Source organism: Sturnira hondurensis, unplaced genomic scaffold (genome assembly GCF_014824575.4).
Source record: "Sturnira hondurensis isolate 20B ecotype Veracruz unplaced genomic scaffold, ASM1482457v3 Scaffold0022305, whole genome shotgun sequence".
Classification (NCBI taxonomy): Eukaryota; Metazoa; Chordata; class Mammalia; order Chiroptera; family Phyllostomidae; genus Sturnira; species Sturnira hondurensis.
The window spans coordinates 310,868-333,734 of NW_028094936.1; the positions used below are offsets into that span (position 1 = coordinate 310,868).

At 35.9% G+C, this 22,867-nt stretch overlaps 1 protein-coding gene across 1 annotated transcript in view; it reads left to right on the forward strand.

Annotated features, from left to right (window-relative positions):
• The window catches only part of METTL25 (methyltransferase like 25), an 86,681-nt gene extending 64,875 nt beyond the window's left edge, over window positions 1-21,806 (forward strand). The window contains exons 10-13 of the mRNA XM_037035391.1: window positions 4,251-4,344; window positions 19,050-19,124; window positions 19,689-19,760; window positions 21,562-21,806. Coding sequence (XP_036891286.1) covers window positions 4,251-4,344; window positions 19,050-19,124; window positions 19,689-19,760; window positions 21,562-21,654 — 334 coding nt within the window. The 3' untranslated portion in view covers window positions 21,655-21,806. The remainder of the gene's footprint in view (window positions 1-4,250; window positions 4,345-19,049; window positions 19,125-19,688; window positions 19,761-21,561) is intronic.
• Window positions 21,807-22,867: the final 1,061 nt, after the last annotated feature.

A 22,867-nucleotide genomic window follows, 5' to 3' on the forward strand; every position in this document is an offset into this window, starting at 1 on the left:
TTGCTGTTCATAATACTGTTGGAAACTGACATGAACTACAGTTCCTCCTCTAAGTGCTTGAAGCACTACCTCCTCTGTGCTGCCCTCTGCTGGCTGTCATTACTTAGCAAGTTGATTATAATATTTGTTCACCTCTCTTCCTTTATAAGCTGTGAATGATTTCTCATGAACTGCGGATGATTTGGAAAGAAGACACATGCTCCTGATTGGCCCTCACTGCTGATAAGTTTAAGCAATAAGTTTGGCAGTAAATGATTAGAAAAGAAAAAAATAGCCTCCCACGACATATCCACCTCTCATATAGTTTTTTAATTATTACAATTATTTAGCACCACATAGCTGCATTAGAGTACTAAATTCCTTGTCCTTGAGTATAGCAAGAGGGCCTACGTAGGTTTTCTGTAAGAATATATATGCATACGGTCTTGTAGGATGTCATGGAGTCTCCCTAATTCTCTTTGCCTGTAATACACAGGGACCATACTTCATCTGCAGTTTAACAGTATGGAGTATGAGTCCTACTGAAGTATTGTGCTGGAGGTAATATCGAATAGTAGCTAATGTCCCAGATTCTGAGGCCAAACTTCCTCAATTCAACCTTTGGCTTGTTTACTTAACCTCTCCATGTGTGTCACCATCTTTACAATGGAGACGATAATTTGACTTACCACACGGGGTTGTTGTAAGGATTAGATGACTAAATGCAGTAACAGACTTCAAGAGACCCTGACACATAGTAAACATGAAGTAAATGTTAGCTATTATTGGTTTTATTTACATTTCAGTTTGTGGTTCTCTCTGTATTTTAAATTATCTTAGTTTATTTGTGTTGTTCAGCTTGCCTGTACTTTTGTCTACTTAATTAAGAAATAGATATGGTATTAATGCCTCTTTTCTTATAGTTTAAATAGTTGTTTTTGTTTCTGTAAAACATCTTAAAACCCCTTTAAAGATTATGAGCAGGATGTTAATTTTTTTTAAATATATTTTATTGATTATACCATTACAGTTGTTCTATTCCCCCCTTTCAATCCCTTCCACCCGCACCCTCCCTCCCCCACCATTCTGCCCCGCTTAGTTTATAACCACGTGTCTCAAGTTCTTTGGATTCTATATTTCCCCCACTATTCTCACCCTCCCCCCTANTCTCTGTATTTTAAATTATCTTAGTTTATTTGTGTTGTTCAGCTTGCCTGTACTTTTGTCTACTTAATTAAGAAATAGATATGGTATTAATGCCTTTTTTCTTATAGTTTAAATAGTTGTTTTTGTTTCTGTAAAACATCTTAAAACCCCTTTAAAGATTATGAGCAGGATGTTAATATTAAATGACATCTTTTTGGGCCACATAGTTAATCAGTTGAAAATTGTGTGATATATAAGATATACATAGCTATTATATGATATCTGTTATACATTAGAAACATACAAATTGTATGATTTGAGAAATATGTAAAAACTTACACAATATATTTTTGCTTCCTGGAACTTAAACCTATTTAAATGACTATTATTTCAAAGCAGTTTTGAGCAGGTAAGTAGTAAATGAAAAAATTTCCTCCAAAAAATAGTATGGCAATACAGGCAGGAATGAATGGGACAGACTTCAGTCTTAATTAGGAAGTAGCTGTAACTATCAGGAGATGAACTAATAAGTGGAATTGAGGTGGCTGTCTAGAATCGGAGCTGAAGTTATATATTTATGGTGTATTTTAAAGGAGGATTTGATAGAGTTTCATGTTTAATTAATCATAGGGATTAATATTTAAACTGCCAAATATAGATGAGCTTTTGTTAATTGTTTTTGATATTTGGAAATGGTGAATTTTTTATTCCCTTGCTTTTTACATTATACCTAAATTGCAACCAAAATTGTGAGATGTGATAATCCAGCATTGCATTATTTAAATTCAAAATCATCTCATGATATTTTATTTAAATCACAATGAAGTTCTGAGGGGTATAAATGAAGTCAAGTGAAACCCAGCTCAGCGTTAATGATGCTTGATCACTGACTGGCACTGAAGAAGATTTCTCTGCATGACTGTTGAATTATCACCACTATCAGCAGGTGTTGCAGTGAAATGTGTACTGTAGGTTCTGGTCAAGATGGAGGTGTAGGTAGAAATGGTTCACAACCAAAAGAAGGATAACAACCAATTTAAAAACAATAAACAACCAGAACTACCAGAAAATCAAACTGCATGGAACTCTGACAACCAAGGAGTTAAAGAAACATTTGTCCAGATGTGTAGGAGGGGTGGAGATGCGCAGCCAAGTGGAAGGCAGTGGACTATGTGGGTGAGGGGCTACGGCTGCCTGACTGGGAAGCTAAATACTCAGAACCTCTGGCTGTAAAAACCTGTGTGGATTGCAAAGGTGGGAGAAACAGTCTCACAGGAAAGTTTGTTGGTGAGACACAAAGTTTGCTGGTAGAATGTACACAGACCCACCCACCTGGGAATCAGCACCTGAAAGGGCACAATCTGCTTATGGGAAGCAAGGGAAGTGAAGGAAACGGGGTCTAGAGCAGAGTGAGCCAGTGGCATTGTTCCCTCTCTGACCCCTCCCCCACAGACAGCATCACAATGCAGCAAAGAGGGTTGCCCCACCCTGGCGAATACCTAAGGCTCTGCCCCTTACAACGTAACAGGTACACCAAGGCAAATATGGCCTCAGTGAAATAACAGATCAAAACTCCAAAAAAAGAGCTAAGTGATGAAGAGAGAGACAACCTATCAGATGCAGAGTTCAAAATACTGCTAATTAGAATGCTCATACAAGTGATTGAGCTCAGTCACAAAATGGAGGAAGAAATGAAGGCTATACAAAGTGAAATAAAGCAAAATATACAGGGCACCAACAGTAAAGGGAAGGAAACTGGTACTCATATCAATGATTTGGAACAAAAGGAAGAAATAAACACCCAATCAGAATAGAATGAAGAAATAAGAATTCCAAAAAATGAGGAGAGGCTTAGGAACTTCTGGGACAACTTTAAATGTTCCAACATCAGAATCATAGGGGTGCCAGAATGAGAAGAACAAGAGCAAGAAGTTGAAAACTTATTTGAACAAATAATGAGGAAATATTTACCCAATCTGGCAAAGGATACAGACTAACAGGAATCCCAGAGAGTCCCAAAGAAATTGCATTCAAGGAGGAACACATCAAGGCACATCATAATTATATTAGCCAAGATTAAGGAGAAGGAGAGCATCTTAAAAGCAGCCAGAGAAAAGGAGACAGTTACCTACAAAGGAGTGCCCATAAGGCTATCGGCTGATTTCTCAAAAGAAACCTTGCAGGCAAGAAGGGTCGGGAAAGAAGTATTCCAAGTCATGAAAGGCAAGGACCTACATCCAAGATTACTCAATCCAGCAAAGCTATCATTTAGAATGGAAAGGCAGATAAAGTGCTTTCCAGATAAGGTCAAGTTGAAGGAGTTCATCATTACCAAGACCTTATTATATGAAATGTTAAAGGGCCTTATCTAAGAAATAGAAGAAGGTCAAAAACTATGAACAGTAAAATGACAATAAACCCACAACTATTGACAATGGAATCTTAAAAAAAAACAACAACAACTAAGCAAACAACTAGAACAGGAACAGAATTAGAGAAATGGAGATCACATGGAGGATCATCAGCAGGGAAGGGGAGGGAGAGAATGGCAGGGAAAGGTCCAGGGAATAAGAAGTATAATTGATAGCCATAAACTAGACGGGGGGAAGTTAGAATAGCATGGGAAATATAGAAGCCAAAGAACTTATATGTACCCATGGGTATGGACTAAGGGGGGGAATAATGAAGGGTGGGGGATTTGCATGATGGAGGGGGGATAAAGGGAAGAAACAAAATGGGACAACGGTAATAGCATAATCAATAAAATATACTTGAAAAAAGGAATGTGCATTGTAAAATTTAGCCTGTAAAATTAAAATGTGTCTTGTAACACAATGGAAACTTTTGAAAGACCTACAGTTTCCTTTAAAATTGAAGCTTTTTAATACCATAAATTTATGTACGAAAGATAAATTTATCTTTCTCATAGTATTGTTTCCATAACATTGTTTTTCATTGCTGTGTGTTGAAGGAATTCTCCAAAGTGAATTTCAAACACTTTATAACATGTAAATTTAAAATATTCACAAAATTATTACTGCGTTTTGCCACAACTGGATATTGCACCATAAACATAAACGCAAATAATATTTTAAAATATTTTGTGATTTCATTTTGTTTTACAGTCATCAGCATGTTGGTAAAATTTATTCCAAATCCTCGTCCTTCCTGGATTATGTCAGAAAGTCTCTCAAGAAGCTTGGATTAGATGAGTCCAAGGTCAGTATGTGGTTAACCCATTATTTTCATAAGAACAGGATAATTTCTATGGGATAGTGAATTTGTTAATACAAAATCATTTGCCCTGTGTTTTTCTCTTATTTATGAAAACATTGTAAATTATATTGACATCAGACTTTCATTACCTTTATTCAGTTGACATCTTTCAGTGTGGACAGTCTGCTACTTTACACCTTCGGAGTAATTTTTTTAGTTTTTTCCAGGGGAAAAAAATGCCAATACTCAAATCAAAATACAGTTAAAAAACAAAATAACAGAAAAAAATGAGCATTCTAAGTAAAACACAACTGCTTTTAATTTTGAACTGCTTTTTAAAGATTATATATCTAATTAAAATTAAAATTCTTAAAATTCAAAAAGCCTTTGAATAGGAGAACTCTTGAAAGTGGTAACATCATTAGTCCAAGCTAATAATTGAAAACATATTGTTGGGGACACAGAGATAAGTTAATTGACTAGTATCCCTCACCCCTCTCCCCTCTGGTTACTGTCAGTTTATTATTTTTTTCAATGTCTCTGGTTGTATTTTGCTTGCTTATTTGTTTTGTTGATAAGGTTCCATGTACAGGTGAGATCATATCGTATTTGTCTTTCACTGCCTGGTTTATTTCACTTAGCATAATGTTCTGTAGGTCTATCCATGTTGTCGTGAAGGGTAGGGGTTCCTTCTTTCTTTCTGCTGCTTAGTATGTGGAAAAAAGTAATAAATATTCTAACACTGAGAAAATAAATAAATTCTCAATATGATTTAAATGAGTTGTCTAAAATATTAAGTTTAGCTTGGATCATTCAGGTATTTTTGATTGATTATAAATTGAAATAATGAAATATGATTAAAGGAATGGTCTGAATTTCTCAAAAGAGAAAACTTACCCAGATGTGGTTATTACAAAGCTAAAAGGTATTATGGTGTTAGTTATCATACCAATTATCCATTTATTCCCCAGTTGCCTTAGTGCTTAAGGCAAATGGGCTGGTACTAACCCCTTTCCTCACCCCATAAAATGGCTATTTAGAAAAGCACTTCTTTTCTTTTTTTTCAATTTTTGAAAAAGATTTTATTTATTTATTTTATAGAGAGGAGAAGAGAAAGAGAAGGAGAGAAACATGAGTGTGTGGTTGCCTCTCATGCACCGCCCCCTACTGGGGACCTGGCCTGCAGCCCAGGCATGTGTCCTGCCTGGTTGTTGAACCAGCAACCCTTTCATTCTCAGGCCGGCACTCAACTTCTGAACCACACCAGCCTGGGCTAGGAAAGCATTTCTAATTCATAGGGTTTAAGAAAGATTAAATTGGGTGGTACAGGTAGAAGGCTGAATGAGCACAACGTTGATACTTAGTAAATACTAACGAAATAGTACTAGTTTTTATTCTAATCTTTGTGTGCTTATAGTAGTAGCACCATTGATATGACTCCTATAAGTATTTTTATTTAGTCACCAAAATGAAGGTCCATCTGGTCTTGAATAAATTAGCAAGAATAGATACTTTTATTGAAGTTATTTTATTTCTAGGTTTGGTAAAAAATATTTTTAATCAGACTGGTCTTTCTTCCACTTAGTCTAAATTAGTGTTTATCTTTATTGCATGTTTCAATTTCATGACTTGCATTTAATACCCAGAACATTTCACAAAGAGTTACCCATATTTTTTAGACCATAAGATGCACCTAGGTTTTAGAGGAGGAAAATGGGGGGGGAGAATTGAAGCAAAAAATGTGGTAAAATATTTAATAACACAAATAACATAATATTTCACCAATGTAAATGTGAAGCGAACTCAGCAGCAGCAGTAACAGCCATTATCCCTCCCAAATTTGCAGCAGCAGTGGGGGGGGGGGGGTGCCTCTTATAGTCCAAAAAATAGAGTAAGTTTTTCCTTAAACTAAAAATATATTACTTTTTGCCAAAAGCCAAATGGTAAAAACCCAGAAAAATTGTTACTTACCCTTTCTCATGGCTTCCTTTTCCCAGATTTGTCTTTAATAATAATCATAGTAGGTGTTCCTTAATTTGCTCATTTTGTTCCTGATAAGAATATTAACAAACTTAGTAAACAACTTACTATGTGATAGTTACTATACTTAGGACATTACAACATTATCTTATTGTTCTTCAGAAAACACTTATGATTCATACTATTATAAATTTCCCAGTGTAGTGATGTAGAATGAGAGGCTCAGAAATGGCCAAGTCATTTTCCCAGGATACAGACTAGCAAAGGATAGAGCAGAACTTGAACACAGATTTAATTAACATTAAAACCTCTGCTGTTCACCATCACTGTACAGAGAGGGAAATTAGAAAGACAAGAAGAAAAGACTAATGTAGATACATAGCACCATGTCGAATCAGTCTAAAATGATTACCTTTATTAGTTAATAAAGGCAATAATAGTGCCCCTCTGATTTTCTCATAATACTGTTGACACTCATTAAAAATAAATATGTTGAATAAAATTGGTTAGAAAAAGAGAAGGAAAAGGAAGATACCGAACAACATGAGGCGTTTAAAAGGATGTGCTGCTGAGAGGAAGTAAATAGAGGAGTATGTGTAATCTGGGTGTTTTTGTTTGTTTGGGTTATTTTATTTTTGCCTGTTTGTTTTAATGTTAAGCAAGAGGAATTAAAAGAGTTGTGTTTATCAGGCCAAAGTGGTTGGAAATAGAATTTATACACATGACCCATGCACATGAACAATGGTGGGGGATTGCCTGAGGGACTGGGGATGCTGGGTGGAGAGGGAAAATTGGGATAACTGTAATAGTATCATCAATACAATGTAATTTAAAAATAAAAAATAAAACCAAACATATTTTCAATCCAATACAAAATACTATTATTTTTATACCGCATTATGAAGTATCAGTGCTAAAACAAAAGTTTTGAGCCCTGGCTGGTATAGCTCAATGGATTGAGCGCGGGCTGTGAACCAAAGGGTCACCAGTTCAATTCCCAGTCAGGGCACATGCCTGAGTTGCAGGCCAGGTCCCCAGTGGGGGCAACGTGAGAGACAACCACAAATTGATGTTTCTTTCCCTTTATTTTTCCCTCCCTTCCCCTCTCTCTAAAAATAAATAAAATCATTTTTAAAAAGGTTTGACCATAAGCTAATAAAAAGGCATTTATGTGTGGTTTTGTTTATTTATTTTAATTTTACTAATTGTTCTTTTAGAAAGAGAGGGTGGGGGAGAGAGAGAGAAACATTGATTTGTCCCACTTATTTATGCATTGTTGGGGGAAAGCCCCAAAAGTCTAAATTCAGGATCATTTCAGAAGAACTGACACATAGCCTTATTTAAATTCATAAGAGCTTTAATAGGAGAAACTTACATACAATGGCAAAGCAGCTCTTCCTAGTGGTGGCCAGCTGGAACAAAAATCCACAACCCCTCCCAGGACAGGGTCTCTTTATTGTATGGGGTTAGTAGTAAAACCATGTAGTGGGCAGTCACATTGACAACCGGAAAGAACAACATATTCCTAGGTTAACAGGTAACATCAGGCTGTTATCACACTCTACACAGTCATTAACCACCCTCCTGGGGGTATGACATTTATCTTTGGGTGGCATTCCGTTTTCTGGGTAGTCAGCCAAACCTGAGGCTACAGAGAGTTAAAAGTGCGACATTTCCCAGACGCCTTTGCTGCTGAGCCACATTGAGTTGCCCTCAGCATTCATTGGTCCCTTCTTGTGTGTGCTCTGACCAGGGATCCATCCTGCATCCTTGGTGTATCCGGATAATGCCCTAGCCAACTGAGCTTCCCTGCCAGGGCTAGTTTTACTTCTTAAATGAATTAGTTTTCACCTGGGATTCTGACTACTAAAAGGTATCTAAATCATTTAACTTTAAAATATTGAGTATACCAAAATATTTAAAGAATCTTTGACTAAATTTATTATTATTTATTAACAAACTATAATTGAAAGTGTAGTGATTCGTTGATGATGTTTCTGATCTTTTAAAGCACATCTCTTCATATTTAAAAATATGGAAGCAAATGAACTTCCTCCAAAACCTCCTAATGTGCTCTGGATGCATTTTCAGTCGAACAGATCATGCTAAACACATGGAAGTAAAAAGAGACCATTCATACAAATCATCATTCCAGAGGAGACCAGGGCTGCGAGTGCCAGATGTGTAAGTGGCTCTTGCACAGCCTAGAGAATTACGTTCTGTAGTCAGTTGTGAGAGACAGCACTGGACATTTTTTTCTTTGAGCAGATTTCCGAGTCTCAGGAGCACTGGCATTTGGGTAATTCTTTGCTCTGGGGCTCTCTGGTGCATTGCGGGGTGTTTGGCCGCATCCCTGGCCTCTACCCACTAGATGTCCGCTGTAGTAACCTAGTGATAACAATTCAAAAAATGTAATTTCAAAAAGTCTCCAGACATTTCCCAAACTTCCTTCAGGGGAAAAAATCACCCTAGTTGAGATCCGCTGTGTTTCAGCTTTTGTCATCTGGGTAATTCAATTTGCAGTCACCTGATGTTCCCATTATAAACTCCTTGTTTAAAAAGAAAATGCCACCCAGACGCCAAGAAGCTTTGTGAGGAAGGAGGAAAGTTGGTAATTCTCTTCTTACATTTTTAAAGACTTTTTATTCAAAGTGATACTTTCTTTGATCTTTGTGTTTAGCTCTAACCACCCAAGGGTGATATTGTTTCAGCTCTGCATAAAATGTAGGTCTGTTTAAGAAGCGTTCAGATTTTACAGTAAAATTAAGGCCAGCTCTGTGCTACTGAAAACAACAAACTGTGACAGAACATCAGCCTCCTCTGTCAGCAAGTACACTGTTTACATTCGACGGTTTCTAGAATGAAATGTTACAGTAAAATTCTTGTAAGGTTCAGTTACATCTTTGTAAAACATCTCAATGGAACTTTAAAAAATGTCTAAAATAACAAAATCCTAGTGATTAGCTTTACCTAGACCATAAGTAAATTAGGTATTCTCAAACTTTATCTTCTGTCCCAAACTTCATCTCACCAAATTTCAGAAAACTTCCAAAATTGTTTTTAAGCTTTTGTGTTTTTATCTTCTTTTGTATTACTTTTCTGTTTTTCTGTCTCCTTATCCTGCATATACTGCACACACACACATTGTAAGATTTTGAAAGTGTCAGAACTGATATTATTTGTTAGACAAAGAATGAGCTGTAGCATTTGTCCATATAAGAAGAGGGGAATAAAATTAGCTTATGTTCTCTAAGAGCTTGTCTGTGTGTCTGTATGTGTATGTGTGTGAGAGAGGGAGAGACACCCATATAGTGAATACTCAAATGAAGAAGTAATTTCAAATATTGACTTGATGGAAGAGGGGTTGTACTGTTGAATGGACAAAGCTGAAAACTACTGAGGTAGAGCCTTAATGGAAGTAGATAGAGGATAATTCAGAAAAAATATCCTTAGGTATTATCTAAAACAGGCCAGCCAAAGCAAAACTTTTGAGACCAAAATCATTTAATTATTCATCAACAGACATTTCTTTTGAAGAATTTCTTGTATGTCAGGAACAGTGAAAACTGGAGCTATAAAGGTAATTAAGACATAACCTGTGAAAAAAGAAAATGAGTAACTGGCATGAAGTTGCAATAAAGTACATTGGAGGCATAGGAGCAAGGAGTGACTTGCTCTGTGAAGATTTTACAGACCATATTGGTTCCTTAGCTTGGCCTTGAAGGATGGGTAAGAGTTGTGTAAGCAAACAAGGTGGGAAGGTAGGGAGCAAGGAATTCATTTCAGGTGTGTGGGGGAGGGGAGGAGCTCATGCCAAACCAGAGAGATGTGAGAAACACGACCCTGGACTCGGCATTGCTGGAACATGAAGCAAGTGGGGAGGCAGTGGTGAGAGGTGAGGTTAAAGGAGGGGGCACGCGTGGAGAGGCCAAATAAACTGATCTTTGCATGTTAAATCAGAGGTTGATCAGGACTAATCGTAAGTAGTTTAAATACAGATGGGAGGGCAGGAATCATTCCATAGAATGGCCAACAACTGATGTAAGGAGCTCATAAACTTTTCTGTGTGGTATGTATTCATTAGTGATCTAGATTGAATGAATCCCTCTAACCCTAAAGAAACAGTGAATTCCTGTTACAGATTAAATATATAGAAAACTTCTCATTTTTGCTGATATGAGACAAACATGTGCATTATTCCTGCAAATAAGTTCCTGCTGCCTCTTTCAACCACCAACATAATAATTGACTCACAGGAGAATCATTAATGCAGCAATGTCAAACTCATTTTCACCAGGGGCCCCATCGTCCTGGAGGTTGCCTTCAAAGGGCCGAGTGTAATTTTAGGACTGTGTAAATGTAACTACTCCTTAACAGTTAACTGAGAGCTCAGCGCTGCTGCTGGGTACAAACAAGGTGGAGGACCGGATTCAACCCGTGGGCCTTGTGTTTGCCACCTGTGCATTAATGGATGTTAAAAACATTTGGTAAGAGATGAGGGGGAACAATATATTTACAGTCTCAAAGTACCCTCCACAGATTATTAATTACAGAAGTGGATAAACTTGGTCAACACCGTATACCAAGTGATCAAAGTTAGCATCACCTTTAATGGGACCAAAGGGCATCATCTGCCTCTGTCTTTTATAGCCTGATTTTAAAAGCACTCAATCCCAGATGTTGCATTGTATTTGGTTGTCATGTCTCTAGTTGCATTTCATCTGGAACAGTTCCTCAAGTCTTTTTTTGTCTTTCATGACATTGACGTATTTTGAAAGGCCAGTTGTCTCTTTCCTCCTGAGTAGGTTAAAGTTACACATTTTGGGCAGGAATATTACATAAGAGACATTGTCCATCCCAATGCATCTCTATGTCAAATATTAAAGCCTCATCTCTATATCAAATACACATAATTGAAGAAGTGTGTTCGCCTAGTTAAGCCCCTGTAGCTACAGTAGTTCATCCTATAGGGATGCATTATCAGAACTATGATTAAATAGCTTGTGATTATCAAGGTTTTAAGAAGAAAAAAATATGGCTATTTTATTGCAAGGGAAAATTTACTCAGCTTTCATTTTTCAAAAATTTGTGGTGGGTATACCAGGAATACATATACTTATAAGAAAAACTAGAATTTCTCCTCTTCACAAGAACCCAGGAAGACATATACAACCTCACCTCCTCAGAGTGTAGTTTTAATAAGAGCTGGATTCAAAACAGTGACAATTTTTTTGGCATTATGTGATTGGCTCCTGAACTACCAAATAATTCACTCATTCTCCTAGATCATTTTTCTCTCCAGGTTTTTGTTTAGTGATAGGTTATTTATTTGTGACTATTCTTCTCACCTCCAACTAACTTTGTACATCACTTTCAGTAACCTTATCCTCCCTCCAGAAAAAAAATTCTAGTTGAGTAGTTTGATCTCTTTCATACCTGTTTGGATAGATGTTTTACTCCACACCATTTCATTAGCAAGGCCACTACATTAGATTATGCAATTTTTGCTCTGCAGAAAGGCTAAGGGCACAAGCAGAACTGAACTTCCAGTCCATGTTCCATTTACGACAGGTGCTGTAGCCTTGGACTGCCTCTACCCAGAGGAAAATGAGGGAGTAATTTTTCTTTTTCAAAAAAATATATTTTATTGATTATGCTATTACAGTTGTCCCATTTTTTCTTTTGTTTATTCTTTTCTGTACTGCACTTCCCTCCCACCAGCTTTCTACCCCCTCCCCCTTTACCACTAGGTCATGTCCATGGGTCGTGTATATAAGTTCTTTGGCTTCTTCACTTCCTATAATATTCTTAACCTTCCCCTGTCTATTTTGTACCTACCATTTATGCTTCTTATTCCCTGTATCTTTTCCCCCATTCTACTCTCACTGCCTCCCCACTGATAATCCTCACATTATTATAGATTGTTAGAATCCATTTCTGTGATTCTGTTCCTGTTCTAGTTGTTTGCTTAGTTCATTTTTGTTTTTGTTTCAAGGTTCAGTTGTTGATTTTTGTGAGTCTGTTGTAATTTTACCGTTCATAGTTTTGATGTTCTTTTTCTTAACAAAGTCCCTTTAACGTTTCATATAATAAGGGCTGGGTGATGATGAACTCCTTTAACTTGACCTTATCTGGGAAGCACTTTATCTGCCCTTCCATTCTAAATGATAGCTTTGCTAGATAGAGCAATCTTGGATGTAGGTCCTTGCCTTTCATGACTTGGAATACTCCTTTCCAGCCCCTTCTTGCCTGCAAGTTTCCTTTTGAGAAATCCACTGATAGTCTTATGGGAACTCCTTTGTAGGTCACTATCTCCTTTTCTCTTGTTGCTTTTAAGATTCTCTCCTTATCTTTAATTTTGCTCTGCTCTCTGCCAGCTTTCAGTCACTTCCTCTGCTACCCACAAGCAAATTGGGCCCTTCCGGTGCTTATTCCAGAGTTAGTGGTTTTGTGTACCACTAACTGGGAATAACTGGGAAAGGTTCTGGGACCTTTTGGGTCTCTACAGTGAACTCTCCTGTGAGGCTTGGAGTTTATCCTGCCACCTCAACCCCCCAGGTTTTTACAGCCCGAGGTTTTGATGCTTTATTTCCTCAAGCTGGAATCCTGGATTGTGGGGTTCATCTCCCTCTCCAGTTCCTCCTGGTTTATCCTCACGCAAATGTGGGGCTGCCTAGTCCACTAACTGCCTTGCTGTACATCCTGTCTGCCCCAGCTGCCTGTCTTCACCCCTCCTACTGGTCTGGATGAATGTTTCTTCTTTAACTCCTTGGTTGTCGGACTTCCATACAGTTCAATTTTCTGTCAGTTCTGGTTATTTTTTGTTTTTAAATTTCTTGTTGTCATGCTTTTGGTTGTGCAAGGAGGCAAAGTCTATCTACCTATGCCTCCATCTTAGCTGGAAGTCTGGGAGTATTTTTTCTAATTCTCACAGAGACACCATATCATCTATTAGGAACAGCCCTGTCATAAGTCACAGATACCCTAAATCCTATAAGGTGAGAGAGGAAGAAGAGAGGAAACGTGTACCTGTGGAAAGATTTGTGCAAAAGTTGCTCCATGGCCTTTTGCCCAAGCAGTGATTAGGCACTAACACATTAAAATAGGGCTTAGTGTTCAGAGGCACTCTGAGTATTAACTTATTTAGTATGAGGCTATTTTGGGTTATTCAATACGACAATATTAAGAAGCTTTTTTATGTTATCTATGTTCTGTTATACAACAGTCTACTTAATTTCTGTTCAATTTTTCATGACAGGATGCTCTTCAAAGAACATTCACTTCTTTTTTTGCCTTACCTATTAGGAGGCTCAAAGTTCAATTTATGTTTGATTTCAGCAATTGCCCTTAGCTAGGTTATTTTGGTATTATGTTCTCCCTTGAATTTTATACCCTTGAGAACTTCTTCTTTATTTAATTGCCCTACCTTTGATACATTTTTGTGCTTCCTATTATGAAACACCTCAAATTCTTCTCGAAGCATATTATTAATGATAAAGTTTCCTTTAATTTATGATTTTATAGATTTGGAGCAAATACACTTAGGGGAATAAAACAAGAATTAATAATTAAACATCTTTGAGATGGTAATCGAAAACAATATGTCAAAGTTATATGCAAAGACCAAGTTTAATAACATTTTAATGCCAAGTTCGCAGAAGATAAAAGGATATTTGCATTAGCCACTAGAACATTCTTATGTAATCTAAGTCTAATTCTATGTAAGAATAGCCACATTGCCTATAAAATTAAATAAAATAGCCACATTGCCTATAAAAATTATCTTTCTTCTCCCAGCTAAACCACAGAGAATCATTAGGTATAGAAATGTCTCCCTGCCAACCAATAGCCCTAGGGATAGAAGATACAATCATTGAAAGAATAGGAAAATCCATTACACCTTTTATTTAAGCTAGAAAAATAAGAGCTGCTTAATTATTTTATTACTACTGTTAATATACCTGGAGATTATTATGCTAAGTAAAATAAGCCAGTCAGTGAAAGACAAATACCATATGATCTGACTCATATGTGGAATCTAATAAACAAAATAAACTCATGAACAAAATAGAAACAGAGGCATAGGTATGGGAACAGACTGACAGCTGTCAGAGGGGAGAGGGGAGGTGAGGACTACAAGAAGGACAGTGAGGGGATTAGCCAAAGAACATATGTTTATAACACATGGACATGGACAGTGGTGTGGAGATACCCTGGGGGGGGGGGGTGGTAGGGCTGGGTTGAGGTGGGTGAAGGGGGAAAAGTGGGGACAACTGGAATAGAGTAAACAATAAAAATAAAGGAAAAATTCATCCAACAATCCTGTTGATATAGGAAAAAACATTAATTGCAAAGTCACATTATTATAGATTGTTAGAATTATTTGGTGTACAAAATCTGCAAACGACTAATGAAAAAATATATGTAATAATTTTATGATATATCAATAATCAGTTTTAAAATGAAAATTAGTTGAACTTGGTTTTTATATAGATTGTGCTTTGCAGATAGTAGGAAGTTCAAATTTTCTTTCCATTAGCTAGTAATTCAATAAATATATATTAGAAAATATGGAAAGAACTTTATATATTACATTTTCCTTTCTTTTTGAGAAAGGCTGTTATCTTATTGCCCATAAATTTCAAGCTTAAGGAGATTAGTCACAGACATAATTACATTATTTCTAAAAGAGTCACCTTTGCGTATGTGCTCCAGAAGATTCTCATTGACACTGATCTTTCACGTGATTGCATAGATGACTTCCTCTGTCAGCCAACCTAAGACTGTCAGACCCATGTCAGCCTCATTTTACTCCCTGGACAAGATCAGCTAATGGACTTTATATCTATATTCACCTACTTTAGTTCTTGAACCAGTCATATCCTAGCCAAGGGTATGTCAGCACTTTCAACCCCTGCATCTAATGGTGAGAACTAAGGCAATTGTTAACTCATTTTCTGTCCACATAGGGTATGGGAGGGTTCTCTGAACAACAATATGTCTCTCATCTTTTCAACCCATTCCCCATTAAGTTGAAGTATGGTCCGTTTTTGTTTATCTGGACCCCCTTATATAGAGCTATAAACTTTAGAGCTAGACAACTTTAATTAATAAATACATGGAGGAGATAATTCCATATAATTTATTTAGATATTCTACCCTCAAGGAGATGTAGCATAACGCCCCATTCCTTAAGTATATGGGCTATGCATAGTGACTTTCTTTCAAAGCATATAGAATGGAAAGGGAGGAAAAAGAGGAACTTAACAGTGAAGGAGTGTGACGAACATTATCTCATCCAGGCAGTCAAGGTCAACATCATCAGAGATAGGTCACACTGATAGTGTGCGCCTTTGATATAATGTGAGGAGCGTGGCACTTCTGTGGTCTTTTTCTCAAAAACCCATAGCCCTAGTCTAATTATGAGCAAAGCATCTGACAAATCCCAGTGAAGGAACATTCTGAAAATGCCTGACCAGCACCCCAAACCTGACCAGGTCATCAAAATCAAGGCAAGTCTGGGAAACATCACTACCAGTAGTACTAAATTCGGTGAGGTGTCCTGGAACAGAAAAAGGACATTATCTAAAAACTAAGGAGATCTGAATAAAATACGAACTTTAGCTAATAATGTATCGATAAGGGTTTGTTAATTATAACATAACTGTATTATAATATATTAATAATAGGAAAAAGTGGGTATATGGAAACATCTTCAAAATTAATATGTTTGTTTTTTTAATGAGAAAAGCTTGTGTTTTGAACCTTTGCTTTATGTCAGACATTGTGCTATAAAGCTCTGTTTGTGTGAGCTCACTGAATACTAATGACCTTACGAAAGAAGTAGGTACCCTCATTTTAAAGGTAAGAAAATTGAGACATAGGTTGAATGGGTTTCTTCAGGCCCAAGTCTAAGAAATTGGGGAGGAAAGATTCCAGTTTAGACTGTCTCACTCCAGACCTCATGCTCCTCTTTGTCATTTTGATTCCACTTATTAACAAACGTTGAGCACAAGGAAAACATATAACATTTTTCCAAAGCTAGTGGTCATCAGACCAATAAGCCTATAATGAGGAAGAGCAAAGAGAAAATTTGTGCTTACCAACAGACAGAATAAATGCACATCTAAACTAGGCTGAAGAATTTAGGTTTCAAGTAAAAGTAGAAGAATTTACGGAATGTTGAATTTTATTGAAGCTTCAAAGAAAAGATGCTTATATCCAGAACTTTGACTCTTGAAACTTATGCAGACAAAATGAAATTGGTTAAGCATTTTAAATGTATTGAATAATAACACATATACTTTTTAACATATAGGCTATATTGGAGTTAAAGTCACTGTCTAAAATTATAAGAATTGTGCAGGGGAGTCTAAAACACTTGAATACAGCTGCTCATTTACTGTGTCACTCCAGTTCTTGAGGACTGGATATCTCCCCTAACCTAAACCACAGCCCACTGAGTCTAGGGGATGGACAGCAGGGAACAGTAGATGTCGTGACCAACAATGCCAGTGCCATTCAATATGCACGCTAACTTTGAGGTTTCCATGTATATCTTTACCTCAGTATGACTAATACTTTAGTATGCCTATACTTTACATACTTTATACTTACATACTTTAGTAAGACATAACTCAGTATGCCTATAATTAGGCTGCCTATACCAGGCAGCACCTCACTTATGTCTTCCTTTTTCTCTAGGAAGTTGGCCCTACCTGGGTTCTCACTGCCTTTAACACTCAATAATGTCATCTATGCAGTGAGACCATAAATACACAAATGTTACAGATTGATACTGGAATTAAATGAGATAACATCTTTGTTTCTAAATTTTCATGTAATCTCTGTGATCTGATCAGCACTTGATTGAAAAAGTTGATTAAAGCATGAAGTCATACCTTAAAAACTGAATGTTTAACTTAAAAACATATTAATATACTCCACTCATCAAAATTTTCTTGTAAGAACAAGGCCATTTGTTTTGCTTTTTGAACACAGGTTTGCATACAGTTTCATTATTTGAAGTTTTGCTTTAGCTATTTTGCATCAAACATATCTTCAACGGATAACCCTACAGTGTCCAGCTTTGTTTCACTTAAAGTGAAGATTGCATTTTTTTTGAGAGTTAAGGTGATGTTCTCACCTTTTTAGAATCCATAGAAGCAACTAGTAGAGTGAGGAACAGAAACACAAACTTCTTTGGCAAAATCAGAAAGCATGTTAAATCTCAGACCACGGGTGTTGTAACGTGCAGTGTAAGTAAAAGTACAGAAAGGTGACAGGAGAACATGCCCAGGGTTACAGATCTACAGCAAAACCAACAGAACCCAGTCCTCTGAAGTAGCATGTCCTGAGCAACAAAATCAACAGTTTCTAGTTTAGGTGGGACTTCCAGTTTGGCATAAACGAGAAACAGAATATTGGAGAACCCAAGTAATCACACTGAAAAAACCTTTTATAGGAAGCGGTATGCTGTTGATTCAGAATCGAAAAAATTGTGTATTTTGAGTACTGATCTCAGATGGCCAGAGTATAAAAACTAAAGACTAACTTGAACACACATAAAATTTTGTGAGACGAGGATTTTTTATGGCTTGAAGTGCAGGCCTGGATCCATTTCAATATACTCTACTGCAGAATTTGGCCTAGGGTGTACTCATTTGAATCAAAGATGGGCAAAGTTTAAAAAAGATTGTGGAGGGGTGGCATAATCAGTTCAAGTTCTGTCCCAGGAGGGAGGAGGGTTGGAGATCTTATTGGATGAGACAAAGCCTTACTTTTCAAAGTTACACTTTTGTACTTCTTAAATTCAAAAGACACTTAGTGCTGTAAGAAAAAGAATAGGGGCTTTGAAAAACAGTAAATTTCTTTATACACTTGCTAGAATATCTAAATACAAATCCTTTCAGATATTCTGTTCTTTCCTCCAGTCTGTCATTAGTTCTGACCACGTGCAATTCCATAACAGTTTCTTCTGGTGACTTTTCTTTATCAGGCCTTTCACCGAGGGCTCAACTTACAGAAACACGTTTTCCTTTTGCATTCATATTTTATTTATTATGTTATATATACTATTTTATTATAATCATATAACCAGCATAACAAGCTTAGAAACAAATACAGTTGGCACAGAATTCATGAAAGCTCGGTTGGTAGTAACAGAAACCCATAGGTTACCCAAAACGGGGCCTGCCGATCACGAGGGTTCACTGCACCCTGTGCACCTTATTTTCTAGAGGAAAAAAATCAGAGAGTGGTGCTTATTGATGCATTTACTTAGTTGATGTTAAAGGACATTATCTTCAATATGAACATATGTCACTGTTGTGTTCCTGTTGTCTTTGAGTCATTTTGTCTAGGGTATATAGTTTTAGAGATACTGTTTTAAATCTTAATTCTATTCAAAAATTGTTTATTGAGCTCCTGTTATGTATCTTTAGCATAGGGACAAGTGAAAGTAAATATTTTATCACTGCTGATTGAAACTAAAGATTGTTAATAGGATGTTATTGGTAATTTCATTTGTGATATACCGAAAAACCTATATTGGTACAACAGATGTAAGTAAAAGAAATTTAGATATGTATTGAATTGCTTCATGAGTTTGGAGCTCTTTAGACACCTAGCTTGTTTTACATTTATTATGTTTACTTTAGGGTGTGATTGATAAGGAAAAGTCTAACTACTGTTAAATTTATTGTTCTTATTTTTGTTTTATCTTGAAGCTGCCAGAAAAAATTATAATGGACTACTACGAGAAGTATAAGCCTAGAATGAATGAGCTGGAAGCTTTTAATATGGTAAATCTCGGCATTGAACATACTAAATTGGGTCTGTTGCTTGACTTGAGCAGGATCCTATTATATTTTATTGTGGGGCCAACCAACCTATATTGTTTTTCTGTTATTGCAGAAAAACCATTTAGGATCATTTCCTAGTTCAGAGCTATATTAGCTGCTAGTAATATAATAAAGAGAACACATGGTAAATTTCTCCTAACGTATATTATAAATGCACAAAAAGAAGTTTCAGAGTTCTTTGAACACATATTGGTCTCAGTTCTGTTATTTCACAAGCATTCCTTTTAATGAATTTCAGTTTTGGTAGCCCTTTAAAAGCTTTCTATCACACATGCATGATGACTTTTGGATTCTACCTCAAAGTCACTTAAAGGACATTCTTTTCCTCTTATTATGAAACAAAAACTTTTGATCTCTGCAGTCTATTTTCTGTAGATGGACAGTGGGTATTGAAGATTTGGTCATATATAAACTCCTATAGATATATATTTTTTAAATGTAATTGCTGTTAAGCTAGTTTTTTTCCCTTTTTGTAACACCTTCCAATCATATTCTTTCCTTTAGTTGAAAGTTGTTCTGGCTCCTTGTATAGAGACATTAATTCTTCTAGATCGACTTTGCTACCTGAAAGAGCAGGTAAATTATGTTATTTTTAAATATGTAACAAACATCCAGTTTATTTTTATTAAATCCAGTAATATGGATCCACTTATATGTAGAATAAGTTTCTTTCACATAAAATTTAAGATTAGGACATAAGATAATTTTCTCATTATAATATCAAAGTTTAAATATTCATTTCATCTCTTATAAAACAAACATGTGTGTACCAGATGTTTTCAGCAATACTGCCATAATAAAGCTTACATTCTTTTAATTATATGGTAATTACTATACAGTAGGCAGTGAACACAGATTATCATATATGCCATATTGTGTAGCTAAAAGTAATGAAGATCAGACATAAAAGATAACATATATATGTTACATTTTGTAAGAATTTTAGGACATATGCACTCTGCAGTTAGAAACTTCTTCCTGATCAGGGAAGACGGGGGCATCTGTTTTTTTATTTTCAATCTTATTTATCTATGTTGAATGACTAAAAATATTGTGCTTTAGGTTATATTTAGGGAAAATGTTTTTTGCAGATTTTACTCAGCTTTGATCAAAATAAAGTTTTGTGAACTGTTTAAATTAAAGCCATTTGTGGATTCAGCTTATGTTTCCACTGTATAAACCCTTTACTTGAACAATTTCATTTTATCACATGTGGAGCTTTGCTTTCTTCTTATCAACAGGCTACTCAGAACAAATGGATTTTAATAAATGTTTGCTTTTGTTCTAATTAGTACTTATATGGAGAAAGGTGATTTTTAAATATTTAGAAAATGGTGTATTTTTCTAAGCTACTGACTGACTCAAAAAGCACTGCAAAGCTTTGGTTCTGAAGTTGGTAGGTGACAGAATCACTCCTGTTTTACTAGGTGTTCATCGTTCCCTTTTCCAAAACAATTTTTCTTGTCCTAAGTATTATAGGTAGTAGAAATGCTATGCGCAAAGATTAATAGATTGGTAATGAGATGATAGAAATCATGTAAATATTAATTTGTTAATATTTTCAATAATATCTTATAAAATCAATACATGTTTCTTGTATGTATTAATGTAAAATGAAGACTATAAAAAAGAAAATTAAAAGTAACAATAATGCTACCTTTCAGCACTATTAAATTTTTGGTTTGTTTTCTAGTGCTTTGCTCTGATTAATCTATATATGGCATATATACATGCACATATTTAATACTTTACTTAAAACTGGAATCAAATTATAAATGTCCTTTGCCTCTAATTTGTTTTATTTATTTTATTTAGAGTTTTCCTAGCTCACTAAATCTACTACAGATGCTGGATAATGTTTTATCTTGTAATAATTTAATGCCCTGGCTGGTGTGGCCCAGTGAACTGAGTGCCATACTGCAAATCAAAGGGTCACTGGTTCGATTCCCAGTCAGGGCACAGGCCTGGGTTGCAGGCCAGGTCCCCAGTGGGGGGGTGTGTGAGAGGCAACCACACATTGATATTTCTCTCCCTGTCTTTCTCCCTCCCTTCCCCTCTATCTAAAAATAAATTAAAACCTTTAAAAAATATTTTAAGTAATACCCAATTGTTATCGGCAGATTCCAGTTTTTTACAATCAGAGCAAAGAATAAACTTACAGACTGTAGTTCACGCTCTAGGTACATTTACTTATTTTCTCAGCATAAGTTCATGAAGGTGAAATTATAAGTGTTAATTTTATTCAACAAAGAATATTTTTCTTTTATATGGTTTGTTTTTTTACCTAGTTTTCAATATTAAAATATGTAGCTGGACTTATATCTCATTTATATCTACAGCAAATGGTCTTACTGCCAAATCACTTCTCAATTTGCAGGAAGATACTGCGTGGTCTGCACTGGTGAAGTTGTTTGATCCTGTGAAATCTCCCCGATGTTATGCTGTTATTGCTCTGAAGCAGCAGCATTGATTGCAATTGAAGTAGGGAATCTGTTTGTGGAATCTATTGTTGATTTTGCTTTTCTAAACATTTATGTCATGTTATATAAATATTTTTAAAACATTGCCTTACATTTGAAATAAGCAATAAAGTAATAGCTAACAACAGAAGGCTATCATCCATTTTTTCATTGTTATAGCATCCATTTAATAAAATAACACGTGAAAATACTATGAAAGGATTGACCTGAATTCCTGATTTAGAACGTCAGTAGGACATTGTATTCTGAGCCTTGTTTCCAGTTTAATACTTGAGACTGTTGATATTTGCTACATATCATGTTTTGCCTTTAACTAATTTTTAAAGAGAGGGGAGGTATAGATATAGGTATAGTAAAAGTAGTTGTACTGAAGATTATTTGCATTTTTTTTCATTTTAGAAAGATTTTCTATGTTATCTGGAAGTAAAAAAATCCACATTTAAAGGAAAGAAATACCCAGGAACCAGGCCAGACATAAAAAGTAGCTAATATGAAGCATATTGTACACTGTGTTAATGCCCTTAAAGGAATAAACATTTTATAGTGAGATACTTATTTTAAGGATTCATGAGGTTTCTCTTTTTTCCCTAAAGGGATGGGTTGGCACTTAATGAAATTACTCTTGTGCTGTGTAAAAAGCCACTGAGTAAAGCAAGAGTGAGAGAAGGCCACCCTCTGCCTGTGAGGAACAGGTTTGTTTCATTAACAGAAAACTGGAGGTTTCTAATACACTCCAAGAGATGAACAGCTGGGAAAAGTCTTCCTTAATGCTCAGCTAGATACTATCTAAAGTTCTCCTAAGCAGAAAAAGTAATTGCTTTCTTAAAATTTTGAAGTCTATCCACAGAGAAGGTTAATTTTTTTGCTTTGAGTTTGACATTAATATTGAGTTCACACAAAAAATATTGAGTTTGCAGACAATATATGTGATTGATTGGGAACTTTGTATCTACTACAATACTGGTGAAATTAACCAGTTTTTAGCTTTAAAATTTTTTTAAAGATTTTATTTATTTATTTTAGAGAGATGGGGAAGGGAGGGAGAAAGAGAGGGAGTGAAACATCAATGTGTGGTTGCCTCTAGCACACCCCATACTAGGAATGTGGCCTGCAACCCAGGCACATGCCCTGACTGGGAATCAAACCGGTGATGCTTTGGTTTGCAGGCCTGCACTCAATCCACTGAGCTACACGAGCCAGAAC